The sequence below is a fragment of the Mchenga conophoros genome, linkage group LG14 (genome assembly GCF_057382185.1).
Source record: "Mchenga conophoros isolate Kocher_MC1m ecotype Shallow Benthic linkage group LG14, M_conophoros_male_GT1.1, whole genome shotgun sequence".
NCBI classification, from domain to species: Eukaryota; Metazoa; Chordata; class Actinopteri; order Cichliformes; family Cichlidae; genus Mchenga; species Mchenga conophoros.
Window position 1 is genome coordinate 17,862,278 of NC_140539.1, and position 19,059 is coordinate 17,881,336.

General features: G+C 38.2%; 1 protein-coding gene across 7 annotated transcripts in view; it reads left to right on the top strand.

Moving 5' to 3' along the window:
• gdpd5b (glycerophosphodiester phosphodiesterase domain containing 5b) overlaps positions 1–19,059 on the top strand; it is a 41,262-nt gene that overhangs the window by 2,400 nt on the left and 19,803 nt on the right. For all 7 annotated transcript variants that reach the window (XR_014888355.1, XR_014888354.1, XR_014888356.1 and 4 more), the window contains exon 2: positions 12,577–12,750. Coding sequence is in view for 2 of the 7 variants with exons in the window: in XM_085245620.1 (XP_085101746.1) it covers positions 12,634–12,750 (117 nt within the window). In the remaining 5 variants the exon portion in view is untranslated. The remainder of the gene's footprint in view (positions 1–12,576; positions 12,751–19,059) is intronic.

The window sequence follows — 19,059 nt, forward strand, 5'->3', positions numbered from 1 at the left end:
GTTCCTCACAGATAGTCCTGTTGAGAAGGCAATTGCACAGGTTGCCTGATGAGAGGCACTCAGTTGTGGATTTCTAGCAGTCTGAATCTGTCTTATGGCAGGTTTGAGTGTTATATGGAGGAAAATTTAATTTTGCAGCACAAAAAATAAAACTAAAACCAAAATATTTTTTTCTGAAGCTGTAAAAGATTTTTTTTTTATTTTTTTCCCCCTCTGCCTCCTTCATCAATGTCTGTGGTCACCATGTTGCTGTCAGTTGCTTGTCATTGTTCTGTCTTGTGAACCAGAGTCTAGTTTTATTTATGTAGTATACATTTTCCTTATGAACTGAATTTTAACTGCAAATATTTATTCAATTGTTTGATGCTTCAGGTGACTGATTAACAATGGATGCCAGTTCTGAAAAGTTGTTGGCAGGGTGGCATGTTGGGAAATGTTGCTTGTACTTCCTGAACTTGCACTCTGTGATATGTGAAAAATGTGCACAGATCATCAACTGTGCAACAGTTTGTCTTATATAGTTGTTAGGCTTGTACCTAAATTATTTGAATGTCCGATCTCTAACAGCAGATCTAAAGGCCTGTAGAAACAACATTTTTGCTGGTCGTGGACTGATATTTTATTTCCAGTTTCTCATACAAAGGACATAATATTCTTTATAACATTCCAATAAGGGGAAAACATTTTATCCATCTTTAATGTGCTTTGGAAATGAGACGATGAACTAAATAATTCATTTTAATATATCCAAATGATGACTTTTCCTTTCTCATTTTTCCAACATAAATTACATATTTATATATGACAGCAAATATTCTTACTATTTCCTGGTTTTTATACACAGGGTCTAATTTTAATCCAGTGCCTTACTTTTACAATGAAAGATAAAATGGTCTACTTTACAACTGAAGGTAATCACACACACACACACACACACACACACACACACACACACACACACACACACACACACACACACACACACACACACAGTTAGTTAGAAATATTTAGAGCTTTTAAAAGAAGCTTTATGTGTTGGAGCTCTGCTCTGTGTAAAGTTGCAGTGAAAAGCTAAACACTTTGTCTGTTTGAGTGTAGTGTTGGTTATATTTCCCTGTCAGAAAATATGCCAAATATCATCAATAGCTGATATGTAGGATGTATTATCTGAAAGCTCCATATATGAGAGAAGAAAGGAAAATGTCATTGGTGCTGTAAAGCTAGAAGGAAACCACATATCAAAGTGTATGCTCTGAACTCATAGTACCCATAGGGAAAAATGTTGTCATTCATTTGTTTACTCACTGAAGCTATAGCAAATGTTTAATGCAAATGTAATAGATAACTAAGTTGGATTAGGATTTAGATTTAGGGGAAAAATGAAACACTGTTTGTACAAAGCTGTATGTGATGATACATCCAGAAGACTATAATTTCCATAGCACTTCATATTGCAACCAATTTTTCCTCAAATTTCTGGGTGTTTTTCCCCAATTGTTGAACAGACTTGCTGTCTGTAATGGAGCAGATGTTGGCAAACCCAAGGGTGGAATTTGTGCTGAAGAGTTTTGAATCTGCTGAGTTGGAAGTTTGAGGTTTTTGCCTGTTGTAGCTTGCTATGGAACTGTAGTTGACTGGTAATAAAAATGTATTTTTTTTTTAAACAAGTTTGAAATGCACAAGCATCACAAGAATCTGTAGTTGTTTCCCTTATATTTAGACATGAACATGGTTTGTACCAGCTCTGGATGGTGACATAGTCAGATTACCTATTTAGCAGATTTGCATTTGCAGAAAAGTCAAATCAAGCATTGATATTTGGAATGCAAGTAGCAACATCCTGTTGTTACATGGACATGTCATGAAGCCACTTCATTAACTATAGCTTTTGATGAATTCTGGTTAAATAAGAGGCTGCTAAAGGGCCCGCCAGAAAATTCAGAAAACTTCTGCTTTCCTACGTGTCATCTTATTTCCGGAGAAAATTTCTCACCATCGTTAAGCTTTGAACATACACAAGTATGGAAGGATCTGTGTAGGTCTCAATAACGGCTTTCTGTGAATTCTCCAACTTCTTGATGGGACTAACTGTGTTTGCATCCTCCAATTCCCAACAGACGAGAAATTAAGACGAGAACTACTCATCAAGTGAATTTTATCCTGGCCTTAACTCCCAGAGGAAGACTGGGGGCTTTGGTGCACCGTCTTTCCTAGTTTACAACTTGAACTCTGGTCAAAGCCCAAAACGGCACGTTATTTTATCAGAGCTGAATGTTCCCCTTGAAAAAGGCAATTGTAGTTTCTTGACGGAAGTCTGTTTTGTCATGTGCAAGCAAAAACAAAATGTACATTTCTTTTCATATCTTTAGTGCCTCAGGTTATCATCTAATCTTATTGGCTGAAAACTCAGTTCAGTAGTGTTTTCCATTTATTTCTTGTTGCAAAGTAGTTATGTCACCTATGTTTAATCATCCCAAATTAAAGCAGCTAAATGTTCACCACCATGGCGGCATTGGCTTGCTTGTTCCTGCCTCTCAGCTTCAGATGGCAGTCACAGTGGAGGACAGAGACGGGTGTGATGTCAACACACAGATGGTGGAGAAGGGCCCCGTGCAGACTTACAGATGGCACCTTGATACCACATTGTAGTCCAACTACTTTTTTTTTTTTCTTTTCCTGCTTCCCTGTGGAAAAACAAAGTGACTGAAGAGGTCTGAGTGAACTAAGCTAATTGTGTGGTCTGTACCACCAAACAAGAGTATTATCTCGGCATGGTATGGACATCCTTGTTAGCTGTTTATGTTCCAGGTCACGGTATCAGTTCTGAAACCTTTAAAGTGGTGATACTGCAAGCTGAATAATATTATAAATTGTTAAGAAAAAAAGAAAGCATAAAAGAAATATTCCCAGTAGGGCTGGGCCATATTATACCGTTCACGGTAATACCGGTATAATGTTAGGCAACGATAGGAAAATTAAATATCGCGATAGAATGGGAGTAAAACGCGCATGCGCAGTGCCTTTGTTTTCATACGCACATGGCCGATTGTTGAGTGAAACAGATGAACCAGAATTGGTTTGTAAAAATGGTGCAACTTCCGTGATGTGGAACTGGTTTGGTGTTTGTCCGTCAGATACACAACAAAGCACATTTTTTTGCAGAACATGCAAGCGGCCGTTGTTATTGTCATATTTGTCGGACTAAGATGCTCTTAAATCTGGGAGTAATCTGGGTCCTAAACTCCGTATACTTCAGGTCAAACAACACTGCAGCATCACTTAGAGTTAAAAACTGTCTAAATTCTTTCATCTTTAATAAAACGATCAGCATTGCTGCTTTACCAGGTGTAACTATAAAGTTTAACTTCCAGGCATCCATGAAAACAAAAGTTATTACATTTAACGGAGTTAGAAGTTAGCAGGAAGCTAGCGGAAGTTAGCTCGCTAGTTTCGCTAGTTACCTAAGCATGATATAGCATGTTCTGACTGAGAGATTTCTGAAAAAAATCAAACGTACAGCTCTGCTATCACTTCCAACATAAATGAAGACAGGAAACTAAACAGCAGTGACGTTTGTAGGGTTACTGAAGTTGGGCTAGCTGGTATATAATGATGTGCTACGTGATCGCTAGCGACACAGCTATGTTAGCATAACATAAACAGTGAAGCTGGAGGACGAACACTAACACTTTTCCACTTATAAAAGTTAACGTGAAGGTTCTTCATGGTTAGAGACAAATGCAATCGCATGGCAGGATGCTGTAAACGGACCAAACTTCAGTCAGGTGAACAACTGAGATAATCCATCCACAATACGAGGTTAGTCATTACTATACTGCAACAACATGGGAATAGAGCAGCTGCCAGAGAATTCAACATTAATGAATCAATGGTACAGAAGTGGAGGAAGCAAGAAGAATGAGTTTAATAAAGTTTGATTTATCTGACTGCTTTGTTTCGCTTAATGTGCCTTATAATCCCGTGCACCTTATGGTCCGAAAAATGCGTACTGCACACTGCAGTTTAATGTTGCAAAGCACCTCTTTTTAACTTCAGTGGATATTATATATGGTTATGCTCAGGATATGTCAGCCCATTTCTACTGGAAATGCCTTTTGGTTAAACTTTCAGCAAGGAATTTGCATTTGCACTGTTACATTTTTATAAAGCTTTAATGTACATAAAAACCAGCTTCTTGTTTAAGTGAAAATAAATGGAAGGTTGTCTTTTTGCGCTAGTAATGTTGTGGAGTTGTATTTTGTCTCGCATCAATTATATCGTCGGTTATATCGTTATCGCAAATTTTCAAATATATATCGTGATAAATATTTTTGGCCATATCGCCCTGCTCTAATTCCCAGGCTGAAAAGTGCTTGTCACAACTGCATGTCTGTTGCCTTTGGCTCCTTTCTCACAGTACATTTCGCAGATGCAGTAAATGGACTATTACCTTATCACTAGGCATTAGAGGAGAGTTATTCAAGGATAACTTTATATATTTTCCTTTTTCATTAATAGGCTCACGGGTCATTTTAATGAATTAATGTTATCTTTGAAAGCTGAAACATTCTATTTAATGGAAGCTTCTACATGCTGGGCACAGAACCTTAAAGCCTGGCTTTCATTCAATATCGAAGCTTTGATTAAATCCAGATGAAAGTGAGACTGTAAAGCTGCTTATAAGTCACTCTGCTTCATATAAGATGGGATCCAGATGTCATACACTGCAAGCAAACTTTGACAAAAGAAACAACACGCTCTTGTTCTTTTCCTTTGCCTTTCCCAAAGCATCCTTTGTAGTTCTGCAATTTTGTTGCTGCTTTCTTTCCTTTTTTAAAACACACAAGCTGTGTTTTTGTAGAGATGTTTTACCTACTTGTTCTTTTCTTGTTCTCTTTTTGAGCCACCAAAATGCTGACACTTTTCTTCAAGTGTAAAGCCACTTTAGTCTAGCTTACATGTTCTCGTTCTCCCCAAGATGCAATATAGTCACTTTAGCTATTCTCTGACTCATTTAGCATACCATCATTATGTTAGCATTACACTGAGTCATGCTTTGTTTTTTACTTATTGGTAGATGTTAGCATGCTAATATGTTAAACTGAGATGGGGAATGTGGTAGATGGTACGTCTACTTGATAGTTGTTAAAAGCATTTCAGCACTTTTCCATTTGCCACATGAAACCACGATATTTAACTTTGAAGTTTGGACTTCTTGTGAATTTTTGTGTGCGTATCCTGGACATAGTCATAAAACTCCATCCTCATAGCTCTTCAGAGCTTGACACTGTTCTGTGGTATTGACCTCCTATTCTGGATGCTTCTCCTCATCCTCGAAACATCTGAAATCACATGCTGTCCTAAGGTTGATGCGAAAGCACAGTGCATGTATACATTAAGCAGACAGGAGTCGGTGTGATCTTTATTTTAATGTGGTAATTATCCAAACCCACAAACAATCAGCTGCCTAACCAGTTGCAAGGCAGATGAGAGGACGGTACTGTCACATCACAACAGGAAGGAGTTCAAATCCTACAAGGTTGACTGAGATGTTTCTTTTCAAAGTGTGGATAAAAACGGGTGTTTAGGTGGCGTGCTTTCCAGATATATTCTACTATTAGGTCACCTTTAGGCCATGTAGAACGCTTCATACTGCAGCTGAAGCCCACTCCTTATTCTTACCTACGTTTAAAAAAAAAAAAAAAAAAAAAAAAAAAAAAATGGAACGTTACTTGACCCGTTTACTGATGCATCACTTGACCCACTTAACACCTTGTTTTGCCCGCCCTGAATTGAGTGGGGAGATTTTTCTCTGTGCTTGTGCTCCCTTGTTTTGCTCAAATAATGTAATGACAATAATGTCGCTTCCTCTTTCCGCTTTCAGTGTTCTAATTAAGAGACACTGATGGACTGTGATTAAATCAATTATTTTTCATCTGATTATTACTGACCTATATTTTTGCAGATTGATGAGCTGTCAGTTTGAAGAGCACTGCATTGTCTGAATGTTTTTGCACCCCACCCCCCACTGGCTCTACTAATTCTTCTATTTGCTGCTGAAATGATTGAAATACATCCCTTCTTTCAATACGTCCTCTATCTGACTTTCAGCCAAAGTAATACTCCGAATTAGCTCAGCTCTGGAGCTGGTCTTTTAAATCTCAGGCTTTATTGCAGAAAAATGCTGTGTTGTCTTCATCTGTTAAACTCAGTTGGACAACAGTGGAAAAATAATCATTGGCCATTCATTCCAATCGCGTCCAATCACGAAGGAATATGTCACTCACAGGAGCTCAGTGAATTCCAGCATGATGCCGTGATAGGAGGCCACCACAAGTCCAGTTGTGAAATTTTCCCTCTACTCAGTCGACTGTTGGTGGCATAACAAAATGGAAGGAACTGGGAACAACAGCAAGTCATAAGAAGAGTTGCAGATGTTATAGTTGCAAAGTGTAGGCCCACACCATATTAAACCCTATGGATTAAGAAAAGAGACTTAAGTTCATATGCGTGTGAAGGGCAATAAGTGTACCTAAGCGCCTGCAACTTCACATTTCATATCATTATTACTAATCACCAAATGTTACTGACAGTATCTCTGGTCAGCGCATTAATTTTTGCTTTCACCTTGACAACAAACTCTCAGACTGTCGTGCTGTTTAACATGTCCTGTTTAACTGCTATACGATTATAATGCATTTTCCAAAGTCCTCCTAATTCTATTCACCTAATTTAATAATTCTGTCTGTTTCAAAATTGGGGTACGTTATGGGGCAAATTATGACTTGTTCAAAATGTTGGTCATGAGCAGGAAAAACCTCAAAGAGCCTTTATTTGAGCTTTGTTTGTGCTGTTTTCCTCTTTTCTCAGGCCAGAATGTTCTGGCGTCAGCGACTCTCTACTCATGTGTTGAATATGCAGCTTTGCTTTTGTTTTTTGTTTCTTCATCTTGATATAAGCTTGAGAGCACTAGGGGAGCGTGAACACTGAAGCATGTTACTGAATATGCAACAGCCATAGGCCTTTGCTTATAGGTGAAACTGCATTAATTCTCATGAATACATGAAGGAATAGGCTTGAGGTCACCATGCTGACTTCAAATGACCTTTTGTGTCCCAGCTGAAATGAGATCTGCTTCCTTTTTTATTTTTATTTTTTATGATTTTAGTATGTTTGCCCACAATTACTAAATGATACCAAGTAAATACATTCACCAGCTATTGGTGAACCTTCTGTCACACTACACACACGTTTTTATCTTAAGGAGTGCTAAGGATGAAAAGTACTTGTAAATCATTACTAAAGTGTAACTGTTGTTCTTAGCCAAGTGCTGTTATTGTCTTACTAATGCATGTTGTGCAGTCTCAATTAGTATCTTTATACATTAATCACAATGTACCAGAATCTGTTGGTTGGAGTTATTTTCCCCTTGCGTCACCTGAAAGGTTGGTTTACATAAACACAGAAATTAAACAGTCAGTCAACTGGCCTGTTCTAACATGTCTCCAGATTTTTGGTTCCCCAGGAAACTCACCAGCCTCTTTCTCACGGTAATAGGAATTTGACATGCGTGCGCGTCTTTTCAGATGTCACATAACCTGGCTGATCTTTACATTAGGCAATTTAAGACTTGCAGAGGTTTCAATGCATTGTAATGCAGGGAACTATTTGGCTTTGTTATATTGTTTCTACTTTAATCATTATTTGTATTATTAATAAATATATAAATGTGAACAACATTGCACTGTTAACCTGTGAATCAGATGTGGTAAACACTGCAATCTTGTGATGCAGGTCTGTCATTAAAGTGCACAGGAAGTCATGGGGTTTTCTTAACAGTAAGCAGCAACAATGATTTGTTTATATTAAACACAAGAAAAGGAGGGTGTCAGAAATGTTGTTTGAAGTGCAATTGATCTTCCGTGGCCTAAATGCAAGACCTCTAGAATGAACTGGCTTTAACAGTCATGTCAGTGCTCTCCCTTTGCTCCTTATAATAGGCTTTATCACCCATTAGCAAGGTCTCCATGGAGCTCAGTTACTAGGTATCTATTGCACATCTCAATAAGCATGTCAGAGTATTGGAACATGACATGCAGCTGCAGATTTTGCATTGTCAGAACTTCCTGGACCTCCTCTTGTTTCATTATGTATGTAACCCTTGGGTCATCTACTGAAAAGTTTGAGTGAGCATTTTCTCTGCATTCTCAGCAGGTCCATCCTCACTAGTTATCTTGTTTTGGGTTTTTTTTTTTTTTTTTTTTTTTAAATGGTCTTGATTACTTTGCAGCAGATGTGTAGAGGCAACCCCCCCCCCCCTTTTTTTTGTTTTTTGTTTTTGTGAAGTATCTTTTTAAGAATATATTATTCACAATTAGCAGGTTTGCGTTTGGTCTTGCAGTTCTCTGCTGCTCGGTCTCTTTCAGTTCCCTGACCAAAGGAAGACGATGTTTTCTGCTGGGAAACTGCTGAAGCATTTCCTCCCCTGCTGACTGTTTTCTCTGGGTGTACTTTTGATTGGAGGAAATGAGGCAGCAGAAAAGAAGATGGTAAAAGCTGTTTAGGGGTTTTTCCATGCACCCCTCTCATGTTCTCCTCCTCTCCACACAAGTTCAGACACCTTGTGACAGACAGTAATGGCAGGAAGTCTGCTTCTCGTGTGACGAAAGCTTTGAGCACTTGTTGACTTTGCCGCTTAATCTGTTTGAGTTCAGAATGAGGCCATTTAGGTGACAGGATCTGAAAAGTTGCTCTATTCTTCTGATGTGTTGCTAAATATGCAGAAAGCTCTGTTCTTCTTACTGTGTAATTTTTGAAAGATTTTAATCAAAGTTTCAGTTTTTGTGGCTCGGTTGTTGTGTCTGTGACTCAGTGAGTCACTGTGACAGAGCAGCCCACACTGCTTATGGTGGTTACATTTCCACACCTACTGTGGTCAGAGGTGTCACATCCATGTTGGCAAAATATGATAGTGTAGCTCCAGTCTTGGCTGAACATGTATTCAGTCTGTGGTGAACATCACGACTTGTGCTGTAATTAACTAGGCTTCACTAATTCATTGCATCTTATTTAAGAATTAATTGTGTCCACTGGGCTGTATTTGGCTGATGAGTTTTTGCTTAGACATTATGCTGATAAAGGGATTAATGGAAGCGCATTTCTTTCTTTTATTCAGGCTTGAGGAGATGAGCGATGGGGGTATTTAACCCCAAAATGAAAAATGCATAAGCCTTCCATTTTAAGGTGACAAATCTGTGCTCTCGGTGCTGCTCCATCTACTTACGATGATATCATTCATCAAATAGGTGGAATTCTAAAGGCCCGTTTGATGTTTATCTCAACTAAAGTAGTTATGGCGTGTAATATTTTTTTGACTTTGAGAGTACAAGTGGATGTAACACTTTCATGAATGGAAGCTTTTGGGGGTAAACAAGTTATGACATCAGCCTTTCCTGTAACAACATGGAGGGGTTTCTGTGGCAACCGGTTGGAACATTATGTCAACAAAGAGATGGCATGACAGTGCTGAAAGTGTTTTTTAGTTTGCCTTTGTGATCACACCAAACTTTGCTGTGTCAGCTTCACATTTGTTTTCCTGTCTTAAAGGCTTGGTCGACAAGCCCAAACATAAATCCATATTTGTTTTTTGTTCCAGTGTCGGCAGCAGAAATGTGAAAAGCAGCTCTTTTCAGAATCTCGAATTGTTTGACTTCTGTTCATTTAAAAAAATATTAATTAAAATCATTTGTTTGTTTTGAGTCTTTGGCGCTTGAACTGTGTAATTCCACTAACTGAACTGAAACTCCAAACCGCTGTGGGTTTTTGTTACAATCCCCAGCTGACATTTTGAAGATGTCAAAAGTGTGTGCGTGTGTTTTCCTCACTGAAGAGCTGAGCTGAATTTTGATTTTGATGCCTTTTTTTTTTTTTTTTTTTTTTTTTTAGTCATTTTGACCAATCTACACTGTGCCTGATTTCAGCTAAAGCTGCTTACTACTGCTATTTTTCCACATCAACTTTAGAAAGTGTTTGGGCAGTGAGTTGAAGCATGTGAGAGGTTCCTTTCTCATGTGTATCACACAATGCGACATAATCCAATTTGCATTCTCTCTCACTACTATTTTTTTTTTTTTTTTTTTTAGGGCTGCATGTTTCAACAGAAAATGTTTGTTTCAAAACTGCTTATCAATTAGGACCCTTTTGTTTGTTTATAAACAGACTTGATGTGTTGTGTGTCGTGCCAGTAAAAGAACCTGAGACATTTTTCAGTTTCAATTCAATGTGTTTGCGTCATCCTGTGTGTGCGCACAGAGTAGCAAGTGGTCAAGTGAAGATTGTGTGAGGGTCCACGAAGAAGCCAAACGTCTTACGTTAAGGCCACATTATCTGTATGTACACCCCTCCAGAATCTGGCCAGAATAGCAAGTATTCTCTCTGGCTCTCTGTTAACATTTCTGCTGCACCCCTGATGACAACACATTGGCTTTAATGTGCAGGCAGGTGGCAATTCACTTTCTTTTTTTTCTTTTTTTAATGTCATGATCAAACATGTCAAACTCTTTGCTGCCTCAAAATGAGGATTTTTATGCCATTAGTGTTTTGGCAGATTTGTAGATATTTTTCCGTAATTATGCTCCTAATCATGTCCTTACAAGGCTCTGATCTCTTTCAACTTGGCAGACATGGTTTGAGAAGAAATGTCACTTATAATGGCCATGGCAGCATGAAATAGTGCTCAGTCTGATCAAGGTCTAAATCCCTTAGGCTGCTTTGCAGCAGAGAGGCTGGCTACAAAGTAGTTTGATTTTGGCCAATATACTGGTGCAGTATAAGGTGATTAATGAACACACCTGTGCATTGTGTTGGACACAAGAAGTGAGTCTTTGTAATCATGTGATCTCTGTGCCTGGTTTTATTTGACAGCAATAATTTTATATCAGTCATTGAGTAATTATATTAACTGTGCAAGTATCAGTGAATTGATTTTCATTTCTTCAACACAGTACAAGCAATGAATTTGACAAGTACAGATCTTCAGACAGTCGATAACCTTTAGCATGACTAACTGTCCTGTAAGAGTACAGATTTTTTTTTTTTTTCTTATGAAAAAATGTTTGGCTTGTTGAGATATAATACTTATACAAAAGGCTTGTAAACAAAGCTGCTGCATTGGAGAAGTTACATTTAACACTTTTCATTTTAACCCACAAATCATTTATAACACACTGACTGACTGTCTTTGCGGTCCTGCTGGGGTGAGCTAGATTCATTATTGCCTGGGTCTAGCCCACCCTTTTCAGAGCAGTTTCGCTAATAACAGGAAACGTGGCCCATGCTGTAGATGCTAATGAGCAGCTGTCCAGAGACTGAGACAGCCTGATTACAGCAGGAAGAGTGCAGAATTACTGCATGTACTTGCATTTGAAACATCAGATGCAAGTACGCTACACACTAGCAACCGCTGCAAGGAAAAAGGAATATAACTAGCTTGAAGCAAGTCTGCATCTTGCTGTAGCCTCTTATTCATGTTTGTTTGCCTCTCATCGACACGGCTTGTTCACCCTGCCATTATATATGCATCATTTGCTGCTTTGAAAACACAAAGTTGCACTTTCAACCCCAGATTTGGTTGATGTGTGTTTTGCAGCTGCAGCACAACAGGCTCCATCGTGTCCCTGGAGAGTGAGGTAAACTTGTGATAACAGTCCGCACCGCTGTAATATCATTATTGTTATTATAGCTGATTACAAAGTCTTTATGCTGAATCAGCAGCAGGCTCATTGGTGAGGATTACTCATAACTCTAGTTATTCACACATAACACAGACTAGTCTTGCCTACCATGTTTACTAAAACGACATCAGACAAGGATGAAAGGAAAATCAAGACTTTTTTTTTTTCTTCTGAAGTATAATGTGCCTTGCTACTCCACCATGGTTTGTAGCCTTATTAATAGTGAGTGCTGGCAGTGTAAGACTTTCAGATAAGGTGCCAAATGATGCAGAGACCCCCTGCACATTATTAAAAAATAAATAAAGTGGTAGTGAGGACAATCATGTTGCTTTACCTGGAGGTTTAGTTGACATTTTGACCTTTTTAAAGTTTCCCAGAGGTTGAAAGGTTTTTGCTAAAATGTCACAGTTGTATTATTACACGTACACTTGTTGGTATTGCTTTTGCATTTCCTCGTCTTGGCCTGATTAATGGGAGAGGTGGTGCCTGCACGCTGTCTTGTCCCAGACCTATTATAAGTGGGTGATATATTCATGTTCTTGGTCATGTGATGTTCAATAGATAATCACTTTACCAATGTTCTTTGCCATGTTTTTTTTCCTTGATCATATTGATGAAAAGCTGCTAGCAGTCCCAGTTGTCATTGGAAACATGCACAAGGTCTTAATTTGAAGCTGTGCTTTTTATCAGGACGAGCTTTTCAAGGCAGCATGTGTTTTCTATTAAAGTGCCAGACATGTTACTCCATTTGTTCCATGGGTTGTCAAACACAGCCTTTGTGGTTTCAACAATTTGTTGCTGCGTTGTTTGCTTCAATATTAACGCTGTTTGTAATTTCTCACAGGATCCTTCGCAGCCAGTGGGATGTTAGAGCTCTGGAAGCCGGACTGACTGAAGGAGCATGGTGAAACACCAACCCCTCCAAGTCTATGAGCGCCAGCTTTGTTTGTCATGCATCACTGGGATCTATGGTTGCAGATGGAAACGCTATCAACGCTCCCATGATGACACCACCAAGGTGAGAGGCCCCTTATTAAACAATGCAGAAACCTTACCATTTCTGTACAGTACATATTGCTATCCATGAGTTCCTTTCTGTAAAAGAGTAATGCCTCACACTGTACCATAGCACATAGTTCAACAACAAGAAGGGATTAAAAAATCATTTGTAGTCACCATCACTTTGTCAGTGTGGGATTATGTAAAGAAACTGCATAAAACTTGGACAAAATAAATCCATAGAAGCGTGAATACTTTCCGAAGTTGATTGGGACAACCTACCTGGCGAGTACCACGCAAACCAAGGTTTATTTGACATTACCTTCACTGTCCACTGTCAATCTGGTGCCGAGTGTTTATTGCACTACTTAGCAACTCTGCTTATATTGTGTGGGGGGCAAGTCCGCTGCTGTATGCCAAGAATGGAAACAACTTGGGCAGAAGCCCCCAGAGGCTGACTTCATGGTCGTTATGTTGGCCTAGCTGGAGCAACAAATATTACAGTAATGTCACAGTAGGTTGATTCTGTTTGACTGCTGCAACCCCCAGAGACTGTCATCCACTACCTTTGTTTGCTAGCTAAGCACTGACAATTCAGCTGACGTTACCTGTTTCAGAGTGTTAAGATGGGCTGCTGCATACAAACAACACGAGACTGACATAACCAAAACTCTGCTGATGTGACTGGGAACCATATTTTTTCTATTAAATGTAACATAGTCAGAGTTATCATTCATAACATTCCTAATACACTTTAGGGAAACCTCTGAGACAGGAGCACGCTACATGAATTAAAGGCTTTGTTGTCAGATTCAGTTCAGTTTTTTCCTAATTTTATTACAGAGTTGCTGCTCACACAGGTTCTTTTGACTATAAAAAGTCAGGTTACACTGAAATTAAAGTGAAAGGAAAAATTTGCAGTTTTTGGGATAGCCTGCATTCAAACCCATACAGATCATAGAATGACACCATCACAGCAATTGCGACCTGTTTATTTACAGTGTATTCTCAGGTTTGTCTAATTGTTTTAGAGATGCATACTAACGACACTAGCAGCCAGTCTGTTAATTGAAAGAATGACATTTGACTGACCTGATTTTTTTTTTTTTTTTTTTTTTTTTTTTCTTTCATTCTAACAGAGCTTTTGTTTGTATAGAAACTCTTATGATGGCTGGATTAGTGTATAGATTTACATAACACTGTGTACAAGAAGGACATCAGTAGGAAATGGAGTCAGTGCTGTCCCTGCTCTCATTCTTTGTTACAAGAGAATTTGAAGCTGTTCACGCACTCACGTGTGCCAGCGCACAGTTGTGGATGAATGAGATCCGATCATCTTGTTCTGTGCGCAATTTATTTTACCAAGGTCAGTTTCCCACAGTCCTTAGAGAATTTCACTCCCTTTCCACAAACAAGGTTTTCTGTTATTTATTGCTTAGTAATTAAACTCACTTACTTGGCTTTTTTATAGATCTTCCAGTGACCTTCAACCTACATTTTTAAGAGTAGCATCTTTATTAAAAAGTTGGCATTTCTCCTTAAAGTTTAATTGCTAAGTTTAAAAGCTATTATTATTGTATTGCTACAGTAATGTGGTGTGGGTTTTTTCTTTCTTTCTTTTTTCCTCACAGCCCTGAATAACAAGTTGGATGTGTAGGAGTTTTTACATTTTCTGTTGAATATACTACTGAAAAAATGCACAAATCCTATAAAACTGTTCTTATTCTTCCAAAGAGGTGTGCTTTTATATCCACACCATGATCTCCAAATACCCTAATTTACATACTAAGAAAAATACATGTGACCATATTATGTCCTTGCTGGCTTCTCCCTCATTCAATAACCTTGAGCTTTCTATGGTCAAGCTTGAAGTTATAATACTCCATTGTTTCTACCTGTATGTCATCACATACACTCTGCACCCTTTTTTTTTTCTTCTTTTTTTTTTTAAATTTTAAAAAAGGTTGATTTAGATTTTGTGCGCGTGTTGTTATTATTGAACTTCAAACTTGTCACGTAAAGAAAACCCTGCAAGCATTCTGTAGAAGGGTCTCATTTATCACTGACAGGTCAGCAGACCTTGGGGTCCAAGTCATTTGTAATTATTACCACCAAATGGGGAAAAAAACATTTTAAACAATTTAATTTTGAAGGCTCATTTGGCTCATTTTTATAAAATTGCAGCACCATTAATATTAGCTGGATGCCAAAAGTATTGCATAAGGTGACCTTTCTTTCTGCTATTTCGGAAGGACACTTGGGTTATGTTGCTCCAACAGACTCAAACACACAGCACATGTCTTTGTTTACATTCATTTAATTATGCCCATATAATATACTCTAAACTGGCAGAAACAAAGGGCACAAGCGGAGACGCACACACACACACACACACACACACACTGATGTGAGCAAATTACCTATATAAACCTGTTTAGGTGTATAAGTAAACACACAGAAATAACACAGCAAGGCAAAAAGGGTATATTTACCTGCATTTCATAAATGGAATACACTGGACCTCATTTTTTCCTCCTGTTTGGAGGGACCTGGACACAGTGTAGCTCTGTTTCCTGTTACAAGCACAAATGAATAAATGTTACCAAATCAGCACCCCCACTCCCCCAAGGTGCTCATCCTTTGTTTTGAACCTGTGGTGCTGGATAGCACTTATCTTGACTCCAGTGCAAAAATGGACCCTTCAGTCTATTTTAATTCATTTGGATTCATTTAATATTTAAAATTGTCAGTGCTGATACTGGAAAAAAATTACTTTTGATTTCCATAGAGAATGTTTCTTAGTTTACAATGTGGTGATTTCATAAAAAACTGCACCTTCACTGATCTCTGTAAGCAAACTGCGACTTGGAGCTGGTGTCAGGTATGTGTAACTGGACCTCAGCGAATCACAGGAGCTTGACAAGCAAGCAACAACTATAGACCCGTTTATAATCCACAAGTGGGTTGTGTAGTTTCTCTCCCTTTTTCATCTTTGTTCACTCTAATGAGTCGTTCGGGTTGACTGGCTACCTTAGTGACGCTGCCTCCTGTCTGTTCAAGGTGCTTTGTAGGAAGACTGCCAACGTCACACAGTGCAAGCCGATCTGGCCTCTCAGTAATAATTGAAAGTATTTCCATCTAGCCAGTCTTTACAATTCAGTGGGACAAAGGCTTCAAAAATAGAAGCAAAGCTTTGGTAATCTTGTGGTCTACATTTGCCCTGGCTTGTGAAATACTGGACAGGAGCTAGAGCTAGCAGTTACTTGAAGCGATTGCTGCTCTGCAACATTGAATTTTTGTGCTAGCAGATAAAAAGGGAAGATATTTGAAGACTGAACAGTATTAGATTATAACAGTTGTTCCTTTTCTTTGGAACTGATGAACAGCAGCTTATTTTTACGAGTTTTAGTTTTTGGACCAGTGATTTGACAGACTAGACATTTAACATTAGTCTGTTTGCTGCATTGGACCGGTTTGTCCGTCTCCTACGCACTTGTTGGATTAAATATATGTGCAGTGTATTTCTGTTCTGGACTGTTGCCTTGGACATGAACATTTTGCAGATATCTTTTTTTCCTCTGCATTTACAGTCTTTTTTTTTCTTTTTCTTTTTATGGCAGACGCAAATTATTATTGTTAAGGAAGTGAAACAAAGTACCGCAACTCTGCTAACATACTTACTTTATCTGCTTTGATTAGAAAATCCCTGAACTTCTTCCCAGTGTGTGCGTCCTCACCCCTGTGTTGAAAAGTCACTGTTTGGATCAAATTCTAAAATGTGTGGCCTCCTTCAAACAAGTAACATCTAGTAAATGTCTAAAGTTAGAGCTATTGGACAGTGACACATAGTGTATATCTGCTTCTGTACACAGAGGATTTTAAATCAATCAGCATGTAATTGAAGTGCATTCTTTGTTTTTTTTTAGGATTTTTTTTTTTTTTTTTTTTACATGGTCTCCTATCCAGACCTTCCTATGGTTGGAAACATGTTTGAACATTTGACCGAGTGTTTACTGATCTACAGGGTTGAGATGGGTGTACTTCATGTTTCAGGAAGAAATGCTGGCTGTGTGTACATTTCTCATATATGCAAAATTACTTAAACTGAATCTTGTGTATGGAATTAGTTTTTTTTTCTTTTGTTTTTTATGATAAAAGTAGTAATGTGGCCTTGAATTATTTTTCCCACTCATGCTATTGGCAGGCTGGTAATATAGCTGCATTTTAAAATGCTTACTCGGCTTGTGTGAAATGTCAGAGACTTAACTGGATCTGCTCAGGAATGTGACAAGTGACTGAGGTGTTATGTCCAGTGAAGATGGAGGCAAGGAGAGCGGAGCATGTTAGGTTGGAGTTTACAGGAAAAGGGTTTTTTGGGGGGTTTTTCTGCCTGTATTGATCTGTGGTAGCAGAAGGAAATTAAGCAGCATCCTGCAGTGTTGGCATGTTTAATTGCAGCATACTGTGTCAAGCTGCCATGTCTAATTAAATGTATCATTTAATTGTTTCTTGCAGAGCCTGACCAATGTCTAGGAAGTAAATAAATCTGATATCTGTTGAATACATTTGGTGACACAATATGCAATATATCCAAAGCATAAAAAAACAAAAGACTATTAAAGTTGTGACATTCCACCATTGGGCAGTTGGATTAGCTTTTTTCTTTTTTTTTTAATCAATCTGTAATGTAAATGTGTACTTAAGAGAAGTTGTCATTAACACCAGAAATAATCTGAGCAAATAGAGTGAAATCAGAGCACAGCAGCCAAAAATGTTCCCGGCCTGAGGAGGTGAAGCTGCAGACAGAGGAGCAGGTTCAGTGATCAAAGCAGATTTGGACAAGATGATGAATTTTGACTGTGTTACTTTCACAATAATTATTTAAATGTGTCTTTCTTTTTGTAGCTCGGTCAATTTAAGATGTAGTCTGTGAGAATGTGTAGTTCAGTCTGTCTCACAGTGTGCACTCTGTTTTTGTACAGTATTTATTTTAATGTCACAAATTATCAAAATTAGTTTTTAACTTGTGTTAGTTATTTTGGTACATCTCCTCGTATTTATTAAATTTTTAGGGATTACATTAGATTGTGATCTCAAATACTTGTTTTGTCAAATCTTAATTAAAATTTGACAAATGAAATGAAAATGAACAACTTGAAGAAATTAACATCTTTGCTGTTACTGCTGTTGTTATGCAGGATGGGCCACAGTTACACAACTTGACTTGTGAATCCACAGGATGACAGGTTTCCATGGGTGAATTTATTTTATCCATCCTACAGAACTTAACATCCTAGTTCTGTCTGGGCTACACTTACAAATCAGATGCAAATGAAAGTATACACAATAGGCCATTTGCAGTTCTGTATAATAATCACACATCACGTGTTTTCTTCTGTGCAACCCTGTCCAAGTGTTGTTGTAGAACAGCTCATGGGTATAAATAGTTACCATCTTGAGTGTGAAACTGTGTAGACTCGATCCAGTCTGGCATATTGAGGCATTGTTGGAGAACACAGAACAGATTGAATCAGCCATATTGGCAGTTAGCAGTCACCCTTACAGTGAAAAGAAGGACAAAAGATCAAAACCTCTGTAACCGCTATAGGTAGCATATTACCCACTGATACCTTGATTGTGCCGTCTTGTTAGATATGATGATGTTCAGTATTTACCTGATTTCCTTGCTTTAAATTTGACTGAGAACCAATTATCTGTCACAAAGTACCAACTGGAAGGAGCTAGCAAATCTCCACAAAAGCTACCACAGTGGATTCGAAATGATGCGGTCAAGGAGTGATTTCACTGTAGACCTTCAACTTTGATTCCAGGGGTCTAACAAAAGTAACACATCAACAGTTTGGGAATTAAAGACCTTTTGTGGTAGTCCATCCAAATTTACAAGCTCTAAAGTGGATTCATAATATAAGGATTCCTTTTAATGCAAATTCAATTGCTGCCTGAAAGTATGGAACCCATGGGCATGACCATTTGCTGAATTTGCTTTCTTGAGATTCTTTGCTGTTGTTTTTGTGGATTTTTTTTCACCCCTTATTTATGTCTGCAGTAAGTGTTGGGTTGAGTTAGGTTGATTCATTCCCACTTAACATTCCAAATGCCTTTAGCTGCACTCTAATGGGAATATTTACTAAGCTGCAACAAGGGGAAGACACTGAATTCGAGCTGACATTTTGAGTTGTTTTTAAACCATAAAATTCAAAAGAACATTACTGCAGACAGAGGAACAATCCAGTAGGCTTTATTTAATATATTGTTGGCTGCTGCAGTAATAATCCACTGTATTGGCCCTGCTGTGAGCAGTTAAAAA